Source organism: Carassius gibelio, chromosome A4 (assembly GCF_023724105.1).
Source record: "Carassius gibelio isolate Cgi1373 ecotype wild population from Czech Republic chromosome A4, carGib1.2-hapl.c, whole genome shotgun sequence".
Lineage (NCBI taxonomy): Eukaryota > Metazoa > Chordata > Actinopteri > Cypriniformes > Cyprinidae > Carassius > Carassius gibelio.
In genome coordinates, this window is record NC_068374.1 from 20,217,804 (window position 1) to 20,232,170 (window position 14,367).

At 37.3% G+C, this 14,367-nt stretch overlaps 1 protein-coding gene across 3 annotated transcripts in view; it reads left to right on the forward strand.

Annotated features, from left to right (window-relative positions):
- The window catches only part of LOC127972522 (cadherin EGF LAG seven-pass G-type receptor 1-like), a 100,163-nt gene that overhangs the window by 64,259 nt on the left and 21,537 nt on the right, over positions 1-14,367 (forward strand). For 2 of the 3 annotated variants that reach the window (XM_052576089.1, XM_052576109.1), the window contains 15 exons: positions 81-266; positions 351-464; positions 1,769-1,943; positions 2,075-2,216; positions 5,829-5,949; positions 6,090-6,273; positions 6,404-6,505; positions 7,352-7,446; positions 7,575-7,784; positions 8,646-8,829; positions 8,963-9,106; positions 9,750-9,909; positions 10,061-10,228; positions 10,348-10,474; positions 10,832-11,032. In XM_052576089.1, the coding sequence (XP_052432049.1) occupies positions 81-266; positions 351-464; positions 1,769-1,943; positions 2,075-2,216; positions 5,829-5,949; positions 6,090-6,273; positions 6,404-6,505; positions 7,352-7,446; positions 7,575-7,784; positions 8,646-8,829; positions 8,963-9,106; positions 9,750-9,909; positions 10,061-10,228; positions 10,348-10,474; positions 10,832-11,032 (2,313 nt within the window). The remainder of the gene's footprint in view (positions 1-80; positions 267-350; positions 465-1,768; positions 1,944-2,074; positions 2,217-5,828; positions 5,950-6,089; positions 6,274-6,403; positions 6,506-7,351; positions 7,447-7,574; positions 7,785-8,645; positions 8,830-8,962; positions 9,107-9,749; positions 9,910-10,060; positions 10,229-10,347; positions 10,475-10,831; positions 11,033-14,367) is intronic. The other variant, XM_052576099.1, reaches the window with a different exon arrangement.

Below are 14,367 nucleotides of genomic sequence, written 5' to 3' on the forward strand. Positions count from 1 at the left end.
CAGTTAATTCTTATACAATTTCCTAAACAGGCATGACAGTTATACATTTACAGAAAATTTGTAATTTTACTTTTTCAAAGATAAGGGACAAGTATGTGCGCTTTGAAGTACTGTTGGGAGAGTATAAAGTGGCCACGCTGGATTTCCCAGAGGTCCGAGTGAATGATGGGGAATGGCACCACCTCCTCCTGGAGCTGAGGAGCAGCAAAGATGGGAAGGACACAAAGTACATGGCACATGTTTTCCTGGACTACGACATGTTCATGGTCAGTTCTGTGTTTACACCGTCTTTACCAAATAGAACTCTCCTTTGATGAAACTTGTTTACTGAAGTCTTCAATGCTTTACAGAAGTCAGCAGAGATTGGAAATGAGCTGCCTGGACTCAAACTGAGGAGTCTGTTCATAGGTGGACTTCTGGGACAGAGTAACAATGTCCACCAGGGTCTTAAAGGATGCATGCAGGTGAGGCCAAGAAAAGGCATTTTAATCTCTCACCTTGCATCATACAGTGGCAGTTGTGAATCATATATGTGTAATGCGCTGATTCTTGGCAAAACAGGTACAGACTAAAAAAAATATTAACAATTGTTTTGTATATAATATGGAACTGAGTAATGCAGGTGTTTAAACATTAAGATTTAAACTTAATTCTTATCATTATATTTTTGCATTTATCAACATTAACTTATTTATTATTATAAAAATGTATCTGTGTTCTTGCACTCAATGTGTTAACTTTAATACATATACAGTACAGACCAAAAGTTTGGACACACCTTCTCATTCAAAGAGTTTTCTTTATTTTCATGACTATGAAAATTAGATTCACACTGAAGGCATCAAAACTATGAATAAACACATGTGGAATTATATATGGAATTATATACATAACAAAAAAGTGTGAAACAACTGAAAATATGTCATATTGTAGGTTCTTCAAAGTAGCCACCTTTTGCTTTGATTACTGCTTTGCACACTCTTGGCATTCTCTTGATGAGCTTCATGAGGTAGTCACCTGAAATGGTCTTCCAACAGTCTTGAAGGAGTTCTCCGAGAGATGCTTAGCACTTGTTGGCCCTTTTGACTTCTGTCTGTGGTCCAGCTCACCCCTAAACCATCTCGATTGGGTTCAGGTCCGGTGACTGTGGAAGCCAGGTCATCTGGTGCAGCACCCCATCACTCTCCTTCTTGGTCAAATAGCCCTTGATGCCCTCAGTGTGAATGCAATTTTCATAGTCATGAAAATAAAGAAAACTCTTTGAATGAGAAAGTGTGTCCAAACTTTTGGTCTGTACTGTACATGTATTATGTTGTTAGACCTATTATAAATACTGAGAAGTGTAAAACTGAACCTGGATTAAGCATGAATTCAGAATGTATGATGGACTGACAGCTCTACTTATTGAAGATCTGACAACTATTGATATATTTTGACAGTATATTTGAAAATCACCTATAATTAAATAAAAAACACAGTAAATAGAGTAATATTCTGAAATATTATTGCAATAACTGTAACTTTTTATATTTATTCCTGTGTTGCAAAGCAGAATTTTCAGCAATCATTACTCCAGTCTTCAGTGTCACATGATTCTTCAGAAATCATTTTAATATGCTGATTTAAAAAAAAAAAAAAAGAAAAAAAAGGAGAAGATAATAAAAGATCTCTAACACCACACTTTTGATGAATTTGAGTTTTGGCCCTGAAGAAAACGGTCTCATTAATAAGTGAAGGGTGACTGACTTTATTCAAACATGTTTCACAGGGTGTCAGGATGGGGGAGACTGCTACCAACACGGCTAACATCAACATGCAGCAGGCATTAAAGATCCATGTGGAAGAAGGCTGTGATATGGCCAACCCCTGCGACTCCAACATCTGCCCTGACAACAGCCAGTGCACAGATCATTGGAATGCACACACCTGCGTCTGTGACCCCGGTACTGACACCTGCATCACATTCACTGCATTTGTAAAGACACATCTGATTTCAGTTTGAGGGCATTCATCATCAATTCCCTTCTTTTTTTCTTTCATTATTTTTTTCTTTCTCTTTTTCTGTCACTCACAGGTTTCTTTGGCAAAGAATGTGTTGATGCATGTCGTCTGAATCCCTGTAAGCATTTGTCCACGTGTGTTCATAAGCCGAGCTCCTCTCATGGTTACACATGTGAGTGCAGTCAGGACTACTATGGACAGTACTGTGAGAACAAGTAAGTCGCATACCAGATGAAATACCAGACTAGACTTTTTTTTATTCAAGTTAGTGCTAGTTTTGGTATGATTGGTGGCCCAGCATAGCTATTGCTGCTAAACAAACTAGCATGACTAGCTTTTCTTATGAATCTTGCTGGTTGAGCTTTTTAATTGAAATGTATCCATTCCAAACCTATAAGAGTTTTGTTCATCTTTGAAACACATGCAACCAAAAGTTGATAACACTTTTTTCAAATAGCCTACGAATGGAAAACTTTTTATTAATTTTGGTTATTTATTTACACAGAAAGAATATTTTGGAGGCATGAAATGCAAATTTTTGAAAATTAATTTCAAAGTACAAGTTTGATACTAAAAGTGAAAGTGAAGTGACATTCAGCCAAGTATGGTGACCCATACTCAGAATTTGTGCTCTGCATTTAACCCATCCGAAATGCACACACACAGAGCAGTGAGCACACACACACACACACTGTGAGCACACACCCGGAGCAGTGGGCAGCCATTTATGCTGCGGCGCCCGGGGAGCAGTTGGGGGTTCGATGCCTTGCTCAAGGGCACCTAAGTCGTGGTATTGAAGGTGGAGAGAGAACTGTACATGCACTCCCCCCACCCACAATTCCATCCGGCCCGAGACTAGAACCCACAACCCTTCGATTGGGAGTCCAGCCCTCTAACCATTAGGCCACAACTTCCCCCCTGTGCATTGAAACTTTTGTGATTTCTTTATGATTTGTTTTAAGCTTGAAAATGTTGGTTGTATAAACGTTCAATGGGTGGACAAATATGATGTGGGAATTTCAAATTTTACTTTTGTTCTACAGATGAACAAAGTCTTTTGAAATTACGTGAGTGAGTAAATGACAGCATTTTCAATTTTGTGTGAACTTTAAGTAGCAGGTGATTGCTGATTAAACTGATGAATTACTGTAAACATAGTCTCGTTAGTTAATCAAGTCAAGTCAAATTTATTTGTATATCACTTTCCACAATAAACATTGTAAAGCAGCTTTACAGAAAGTCATTGTTAATACCTTCATGCTTTATAGTTGCATTTAGCATATTAGAGCTGAGTGACAATATAGTCTAGAATTTGCAACTATACAATTTAGATATGCTATACAGTATATATTGCCCTATGCAAGCATACTGTATGTATTGGGATGAAGATGAACATACATATATATTTAACATATCTGGTTTATTGCTAGCCTAGCCTGTGGACTGGAGAACTAGTAGCAATACAGCAGGTGAAACTAGTCGACTAGCTTAGTAGTTCACATTAAGCTGGTTTTAGTAAAGAAGACTTGCTAATAATAGTAGGCAGTCCTATAGTCCTATTTTCTATGGCACATTTGTACTTTGATCTGACAACCCTTATCAGGGTTTATACTGTGATAATGACTGGCTGACTTTACACTATAATTTACATAATTGTAAGATGGATATGACACTGTTGCATTCTGAATGGAATTGAAACACTGCAATGACATTTTAACATTGTAAAATGGAGATTTCTGATATACTGCTTTTTGTTTTCTGAGATGATCTGGGGGGAAAAAGCACAGAACAAAATTGTTTAGTGTAAAATTGTCTGAAATTTACTTTGCGGTTGTGCAGTGTATCAGTGTTAATGATTTGCATTATGGCAATCATCTTCATTCCAGTGGTTTTGTATGTGTGTGTGTGTGTGGGGGGGGGGGGGTGTCTGTTGGCTGTTCTCTACAAAGCAGGGGTGTAACGATAAAAACTTCCTATTCATCGGGAAGAAGGAGGCGGGAACCGGCGCACAATCAAAACATAATTTTAATATTCAAAATAAATACCAAACGGCGCACCAGCCCCTCGCGGAGGACTGGTGCGCGCAAATAAAAACCAAAACATTAAATATGTCCCAGGCCTGGTCCTCTCTCATCCTTCACGGTCGTCGCTCCAGTTTTATATCCTTCCATCTCCTACGTGGGACTCGATACTGGCGGTGGGGCGCAGGTGTAGCTCATCTCCAATCACTAAACCTGGCCTCACTCCTCGTTCCCACGCCTCTCGGCCCCGCCCCACTCGCCACAAAGGGAAAACAACCCTATACACCCTTGTCACAAGTCCACACAAGCTTCACAGTATCATTTATTCCCTTTTATTTTCGTATTTAATCTGCTAAACCCTCTGATCAGCAATGAATGTCACGCTGTCTCATCACTAACAATTAAGATGTCTTTTTTCTCTGGTTCCTTACTTACTCTGTTGAAATGACTGTCCACTATTAGATTAAGATGCAAACACGCTGCTAGCACCTGATGCTGAGTTAATAAGCACCACGCGGCCCTGCTGTCTGCACAGTTTTTTTTTTCAGCCTCAGTGTACTGAAATAAGTCCACAATGGAATTGTATTTACCTCCAACTGGCCTTTTATTGGGCGTTTTCATAACTAAACTGAACAACAAAACATGGAACTATATTAGCACTTTTCAAAGGCCAAAAACATACTTTATGCAAATACTTGGTTAGCAAACTGCAAACATATGTGGCCACTGAGATGATATGATGAGATATCAAGTGAGACATCTACACGCAGCAGTAAATAAAAAGTACATAAAAACGGAAGTGACTTAAGCTGTAATTCATCAACTGGCTGATAGAGGCTGGCCGAAGAAGGAAGTCAATCCCATAGACTCCCCATGTTAAAATTTCCAACTTTACAGCAGAAAAAAAAAAAACGCTCTTCGGAAACCTACAAGTTACATCACAGACGTACAGTCTTTGGTTAAAACACGACACTAACATTGACTGGATGCACAACCTTTGACATCAATAGCATTTTCCCTCTTATTTATTAGCAGATTAGTCTACTTCTTATGCTATTCCAATTATGCATGATGTCATTTGTGTTATTTTATTTGTATTTTACATAGTTTTTCCCTGCTGACACATTTTCCTTGACTCAACAATGTTTTAGACTATTTTTTGAGACTATGGCTTTTCTAAATCACCTACTTTATGTGTAAAGCACAGGATAAACTATGTATGCATATAACTGTAGAAGAGTCCTCGATCACCCCATAAAATGATGCTCAGGCTAATAGGCACAGTCCCGTTTCTCATCAGTTTCCACTCTTCAGTCTTGTGTTATTAGCTATCATCTAAAGTCTGCCGAGTTATTCCAATCCTCACATCTTATTTCTTGATCTCTATACCATGACAAATCCTGCCAGTGATTCATGGGATGGTTTTTACTTGTTGATTGATTTACTTGATGCATTGGTACTCTGAGAGTGAGATGTTAAGATGTTAAAATGTACAATCTTTACCAACAACGTCACTATGAGGTAGTGAAACAAATATTTAATTAATAATTAAAAACAATAGTTTGAAAAATACTTTTAACTTTTCAACAAAATGTAGCAAAATGTTATAACTAACTATATTACATAATTATAAATATATTATTAATGTTCGTTGCAGAAAATAAATATATGTTTTAGGATTTAGGAAAAACGTAATAACAAAAATAACAAAATTGTAAGCAAATATTGCTACAGGATATGGCCTGCACTATTTTTGTACGTTTTCACCCAGTTTGTTATGCTGATAATATAATTTTATTCAACCAGAGTGGAAAAACCATGTCCTCAGGGTTGGTGGGGTAGCCCCATGTGTGGCCCTTGCAACTGTGATGCCAGCAAAGGCTTCAACCCTGACTGCAACAAGACTACTGGAGAATGCCGCTGCAAAGTATGAATATGTGATTTTCTTTTTCTTTTTTTAGCATATTTTTACCCAAACTGGTGTGCCTTTTAGTTTGGGCCAGATTAGTTGTCCACACATGTTGATGGATGTTTTAGAGACTATCCTTACATATTTATTTTACACAGGACAACTATTATCAACCAAAGGACAGTGACACCTGTTTCCCCTGTGACTGCTTTCATTTGGGCACCAATTCACGTACCTGTGACCCAGAGACGGGTCAGTGCCCCTGCAAGGCGGGTGTGATTGGCCGACAGTGCAACCGCTGTGACAGCCCCTTTTCTGAAGTGACTAGCACAGGTTGTCAGGGTACATAATGATTTCCTCCAACTTGCTTTGGGTTTGAACGAAAGATGTAGCAATGTCAATTTGCCAAGGTCCATCTACACTAATGAAGTGCAAAGTGAGTATCATCATGTGTCCTCTCTTCACTATTCAGTTGTATATGAGGGCTGCCCAAAGGTCTTTGACGTTGGAATCTGGTGGCCCAGGACCAGTTTTGGACGCCCAGTAGCCATGAATTGTCCCAAGGGATCTGTTGGTGAGTAATACAGGCCTTATTATAGTGACAAATTGACAGTGAATATCTAAATGATCATATACAAGCTGAATAATTAAAACTTGGAAAATAGGAGTCTGTTTTATGACAGATTAATTTAGGTTTGAGTCAATAGCAAAGTTGATTGTTTTTCAAACTTGCTTTATTTAATATAATAAAATTGAATTCTTAATAATGCCAAGTAGTGTAACCATAAATTTTAAGATTCAAAATAAAATAAAAATAAGTTATATATTTTGATGTAGCTAGTTGCTACAATGTTAGTGTATGTTATTTAAGTGAAATAATGGTCTTAAAATTGTGCAAATGCCCATGTTTTCGGTGGCTTTCTGTCACTTGGCACTGCTGCCCCCAATTGACGTTACTAAGTCCTGTTAACAGAAAACTCTCATTGGCAGAATTGCGGTTAGATCTTTTTATTGGTTGGGTAAGTGAATGTTAATGAGGCCTCATCTCTAGAGGGAGTTGGTTGGCAAACACTAAAGTATTGTGGGACACGGCTTGGCAGCACTTGTATAAAGACACATTTACCACATTGCTTGTTGGAGTGAGGTTTTAGTTTGAGACACTTTTGAAACTGTACTTTCAGTAAAAGCATTTATTTTTATATTTCTATAATAAAAAATCATTTTATATACTGTATGTATGCATGTATGTGTGTGTTGTGTGTGTGTGTGTATATATACTGTATACAGTACATATATATATATATATATATAGAGAGAGAGAGAGAGAGAGAGAGAGAGAGAGAGAGAGATAGATATACTGTATTAAATTTAATATTTATTAATTATATGATTAATAATATTGTTCTCTAAATGACTTTAGGTACTGCTGTCAGACACTGCAGTGATGAGAAAGGCTGGCTTCCCCCTGAGCTCTTCAACTGTACCACCATCACATTCTCCCAACTCAAGAAACTGGTAGGCCTAGGTGTTTAAATGATGAACAATCATTGAAAAGTTCATATTATTGTGGTCATCACGGAAACATCTCAAGTAACCTCTCTTTCTCCCTTCCTCTTGTTCATATCTCACATCTTTTGGATCAGAATGAGGAGTTGCATCATAATGAATCAACAATGGATGGGCAGAAATCAAAGGAAATGGCTTGGATGTTAAAGAATGCCACTGACCAGACCAAGTCCTTTTATGGAAACGATGTTAAGACAACCTACCAGCTTATATCCTGGATCCTGCACTATGAGAGCCAACAGCAGGGCTTTAACATGGCCGCCATGCGTGACGCCAAATTCAACGAGGTTGGTTTTACACCTTCATCTCTACTATCTATATAATATGCATCAGCTTTAAAACTTAAACGTTATTAGTGGTTACTTTTCAGACTAGCTTCACTGTTACTATTGCTCATTCATACAGAAGGGTTAGATATGTGAGCAAATCATTAACACAGCTATTAAACTGCATTCTTCCACACCATTCTAGCTTCACAAGTTATATCTCTAGTTATCTAACTTGTTGGAGAGACATAATTTTTTCAAAAACTGTGTCTACACTGGACATATGCGTCATATGGTGGCTTGATAAAATAAGGTCCCATTATAATTAAAAAAGCTGTTTAGATTGGCATTGCCCATTGTAGATGTCGCAATATCCAAAATATCACAAAGACTTAGGGTTGGGCTTTTTTGACTTGTAATTAGTGCTTGCCAGGCGCATTTTCTTCATTAAATGTAATCTAGTTTGCACTCACATAGCAGCCACCTAGAACACCCTTTAGTTAATAGTAAAAAAAACTAAACACTAATAACACCTTAGCAACCACATAGCAACACTTTTATCATTGTTTATATCTATACCAATAATGGGATGTTTGGAGCAATTTTCTATTGGTCTCTTCTTTAATTGAGCTCTGGCAGCCCAAAATTGTGAGCTTTTAGCCATGAGGTTTAGTGGATTAGAGTAAATAACATAGCATATAGTGACTGCTGTCATGAGAATGAAAACGCCCGCATTTAAAGCATATCTGGCAGCATGAGCATACTTATCATGATACATGGTTTTATGATAAGGATGCATTTTAAGACTGCAGTCATTATGTCTCATCTTGGCCCAAATTCAGATTTCTAAACCCTGAAATTCTTAATGTGTTTGAATTATAGAACATAGTGAAGGCTGGCAGTGCAATCCTGGATGCCAGTAATAAACGACACTGGGATCAAATACAGAGAACAGAGGGAGGCACGACACATCTTTTGAAAAACTTTGAGGAATATGCCAACACTGTGGCGCAGAACATGAGGAAGACCTACCTGAAACCCTTCATCATTGTAACCAAGAATATGGGTGAGTGACATTGCTAAAATTGTTTAAAAATTACAGTCACTTAGAAAGTAATGTAGATTGAATCAATTATTGAGTATATTGTTTTGAACACTGTACAGTTCTTTTTAACCTTAATCTTTCTTTGACTTCTCAGTTTTTGCAGTTGATTATCTGGATGCCATTTATCCAGATGAGGCAAAAATCCCTCGTTTTCAAATGACTGACCAGGAGTGTCCCAAAGACCTCAAGTCATCTGTTATTTTCCCAGAATTTAGTTATAAGTCTTCAGAGTATAAAGGTAACAAATATATTATAGTAACAAAAAGTCACTGAATTGTGATTTACTTATAAACATTTTTTTTTAAAGCTTCTGTAATAAATAGATATATATGAATAATTTTAGTGTTCACAAAGTTTATTGGGAAAATGCTAAAGTTTTGTGAGTAAACTAACAAATCTTCAACGTGATCTCATGAGAATCTGTATCTATTACTTAAAATGTGGTTCTACAAAATGTACATTTATTACTTTTGCATAGACAATGAAATGTACAATACTGATGCTTTTACAGCATCTTAACATATAATACTAATGTATTCACAGTACATATAACATAAATTATGTACATACAAACAACTTTGCAGACATATGAATTCTTATAAATATTGCAAACTCGGAATTAAAATTTTTATTGTATTCAGTTATCATATTAGTGGCATCATTCCAACAGCATTTATTAAAAAACACATGCCTGTTTTTTTATTATAATATGAAAGGAACAATTTGTTCTGTTCTGTATGATTTCTGCTGGCAGGTCATTTCAAAGAATACATAATGTTAATGGGACTACACTTTAAGCATTTAAAATGAATAACATTTCTGCAATCGTTTAACCATTACTTATCATGTAATATTTACTTTGTTTACTATGGGACACAAAGAATCTCACACCAGGTCTAATGAAGAACATGATCTGGCTACAAACAAGGGGAAAAGGCATGCAGAGAGTTTGCCACCATTTCCTGTGGCTGCAGTTATCATCTATAAATCTCTGGGCCATCTCCTACCAGAGCACTATGACCCTGACCGCCGCAGTCTCAGGTACAAAATGTCACTTTTTATCACATTTGTCCAACTATAAAGCACTTGTACAAATATTTAGCCTTGTGGCATTCCACAGTCAAACAAAGAACATTGTTGCCATGCTAAGAAGATCCATTTAGCATGTTATTGCTGCCTGTGTTTTCCACAGGTTGCCAAACCGTCCAGTCATTAACACACCTATCATAAGCACAATTGTGTATAGTGAAGGCGAGCCATTGCATATTCCTCTGGAGCGACCAATCACACTGGACTACAATCTTCTGGAGACAGAGGAGAGAACTAAACCTGTGTGTGTGTTCTGGAATCACTCTATCACGTGAGTCACTACCCCTTAATACGCATTCACAGGCATATCCTAAATCAGTCCACATGTTTGTTTCAGTAAGTAGTATTTCGAATGTATTAATGCCGGTCTGATATGATTTTGTATGTTAGTGTTGGTGAAACAGGTGCCTGGTCACCTAAAGGATGTTACCTCATCTACAGAAACCACACCCACATCAGCTGCCAATGCAGTCACATGACCAGCTTTGCCGTGCTTATGGACATTTCCAAGAGAGAGGTACTGTGGCTAAAATAATACCACCTGTCATCATTTACTCACCCTCACTTTAGTTCAGCTTTGGAAAACACAATTAAAAATTATTTTAAAATATTCTCATTATTCTTGTTCATACATCAAAAGTCTATGCAATTAGCAAACCTCACAGAATTTTGTGCGTAAAGCATAAAGTGCAATTTGAGTTTCCTTTGACCATATTTGATGTGCTATGTATGTGCATTGATTAATGCTTAAATGTGATAAAAGTTTTCTTTAAATGATGGTAATTTTCATTTTTGGGTGAACTATAACTTTAAATAATTTATGTATGTATGTACATATGTATTGAATTTTTCTGAAATTCTTTTATTCTGTCAGCATGGTGATGTTCTCCCCCTGAAGATTGTCACCTACGCCACAGTCTCCGCCTCTCTACTGGCACTCCTCCTCACCTTCATCCTGCTGGCTATCCTACACAAACTACGCCCTAACCTTCACAGGATCCACAAGAACCTGGTGGCTGCCTTGTTCTTCTCTGAGCTGGTCTTCCTTATTGGAATCAACCAGACTGACAATCCGGTGAGGGGCTCATATAACTGTGCAACCAGCATGGGTCTAAAAGTGGAAATAGCTAAATAATGTAAAATGTAAGTTAGAAGGAACTCAAAAGACCTCCCATGAAATTACAAGACTAAAATTATGGGTTTGATCTTTCATCAAGTTAAATCACAAGTGAGCTTTTCAATGTCAAATGTGGTTTTGGGTTTGCTCATCGAGAGAGTCTCATGTTGTCATTTCCCTTTCAGCAATATACAGAATTTTTGATTCCCATTCTCAAATTCCACTAATTACTTTCTTAAGTCTGTAATTAACAACTGCATATACTTGAGGTTACTTTGACAAATGGCTGTGATTACTATGAGGTGGATTTTATTTTGGGTATTTGTCATCCTTTACTGAGTAGGGAAAAGCTTTAATGGTTTAAATTTATTTATATGTGGTTTGACACTTCTTCAGAACTTTAGATTACACCAGATAACATCTTTCTGTACTTAAGATTTTTATACCGATACTGCAATTGCTTTATTAGCATGTGAAATAACACTGAACATAATGTATTTTGTATTTATGAATATTTTGCTCGTTTAATGTTGAAATTCCATATTTCCCAGCTGGTTTTCTCATGGAGGCATGTTGTGACTGGTGCCTGCTAGTACTTGGTTTTGGTTTAGATTTACACTGACACACTTTCACATTAGCCTATTGTAATAAATGTGAGGTCTGACTACATGTTGGACACACTGTTTAAGTCTAGCTCACTAAAGAATGCATCCCTATCTTTTCTAATATTTCAATACAAAGTGGTCGAATTTCACACAACGTCAAGAACATAAATGTAAAGTGGCGGATGTTTAGACTAAGAGGGAAAAAAGTAGATGCTATTTACAGAAGTGTAATGGAAATGATTTTCTTTCTTCTGTTGTTTTGATGTAATGTAAAAATTTTATTTTGAAGAATGTTGGTAACCATACAGTTTGACGTCCATAGTATTTTATCTCCATACTGTGAAAGCATTGTAACTACCAGCAACGTTTTGGTTCCCAAAATTCTTAAAAAACATCTTTTGAGATGTTTCAACAGAAGTAAGAAACTCAACTTGAGTGTGAGTAAATAATGACAGAGTTTAAATTTTTGGGTGTCCTATCCCTTTAAATGGTCATGGGAGTGTTTGATATGTTGCCTTTCAATTCATTCATTAATTTATATGTTTTAATTAATAATTTTTTTTAATGTTCATTATTTACATCTAACTTTTCTGCTATTATACTTTTTCTAAATATACTGTATTACAGTTATAATTAAACAATGTAAAACCCAAAAAAAGCAAAGCGTCTCAGTTACATATGTAACCCTTGTTCCCTGAATGAGGGAACAAAGATGTCACACAACGTCAAGAGCATATGATGACCGACAAATTAAGATCTTGCTTAGAGAGACCAATACACTTTGAGAGTAAACTAAACGAGCCAATGCACACTGGCATGCGATGATTGAATCCAGCTGCCACTGATCGCAGTGGGAGTATAAAGGCTGATTTTATACTTCTGCGTCGGACCTACACCGTAGCCTTTACGCTGTAGGCTATGCGTCAGTTTTCATTTATATATCTGCGTCGTTGTCCACATTTACGTGCAGTACACATGCAGACCGCTTGTCTGCAGTGTCCACAGGCATTGTTGCTGGTGTATCCTGCAGTACCAAGACAAAATCCAAAGAAGAAGCGTCTCGTTGAAGATGTATTAAAGTTGTGACGGCACCAAATAAATATCAAATCATTATTTAAAACTACAAAAAGGAGACAACAACGGAACAGGAGAACATGGCATTCTTTCAATCAATCAATCAATCACCTTTATTTATATAGTGCTTTAAACAAAATACATTGCGTCAAAGCACTGAACAACATTCATTTGGAAAACAGTGTCTCAATAATGCAAAATGATAGTTAAAGGCAGTTCATCATTGAATTCAGTTATGTCATCTCTGTTCAGTTTAAATAGTGTCTGTTTTTATTTGCAATCAAGTCAATGATATCGCTGTAGATGAAGTGACCCCAACTAAGCAAGCCAGAGGCGACAGCGGCAAGGAACCGAAACTCCATCGGCGACAGAATGGAGAAAAAAACCTTGGGAGAAACCAGGCTCAGTTGGGGGGCCAGTTCTCCTCTGACCAGACGAAACCAGTAGTTCAATTCCAGGCTGCAGCAAAGTCATCTGTTTCCTGTGGTCTTGTCCTGGTGCTCCTCTGAGACAAGGTCTTTACAGGGGATCTGTATCTGGGGCTCTAGTTGTCCTGGTCTCCGCTGTCTTTCAGGGCAGTAGAGGTCCTTTCTAGGTGCTGATCCACCATCTGGTCTGGATACGTACTGGATCCGGGTGACTGCAGTGACCCTCTGATCTGGACACAGACTGGATCTGGTGGCCACGGTGACCTCGGAACAAGAGAGAAACAGACAAATATTAGCGTAGATGCCATTCTTCTAATGATGTAGAAAGTACGTTGTTATGTGAAGTGTTTCCGGTTCCGGTTTACCTAATTAATGCAGCCTAAAAATCCTTTAACGGATTTGGATATTAAAAGCATATTAGTACGTTATGTGTATGCCAGGTTAAAGAGATGGGTCTTTAATCTAGATTTAAACTGCAAGAGTGTGTCTGCCTCCCGAACAATGTTAGATAGGTTATTCCAGAGTTTAGGCGCCAAATAGGAAAAGGATCTGCCGCCCGCAGTTGATTTTGATATTCTAGGTATGAGTTTTGAGAACGTAGCGGACGTAGAGGAGTATAATGTAAAAGGAGCTCATTCAAATACTGAGGTGCTAAACCATTCAGGGCTTTATAAGTAATAAGCAATATTTTAAAATCTATACGATGTTTGATAGGGAGCCAGTGCAGTGTGGACAGGACCGGGCTAATATGGTCATACTTCCTGGTTCTAGTAAGAACTCTTGCTGCTGCATTTTGGACTAGCTGTAGTTTGTTTACCAAGCGTGCAGAACAACCACCCAATAAAGCATTACAATAGTCTAACCTTGAAGTCATAAATGCATGGATTAACATTTCTGCATTTGACATTGAGAGCATAGGCCGTAATTTAGATATATTTTTGAGATGGAAAAATGCAGTTTTACAAATGCTAGAAATGTTGCTTTCTAAGGAAAGATTGCGATCAAGTAGAACACCTAGGTTCCTAACTGATGACGAAGAATTGACAGAGCAACCATCAAGTCTTAGACAGTGTTCTAGGTTATTACAAGCAGAGTTTTTAGTCTGTTTTTTCTGAATTTAGCAGTAAGAAATTACTCGTCATCCAATTTTTTATATCGACTATGCATTCCATTAGTTTTTCAAATT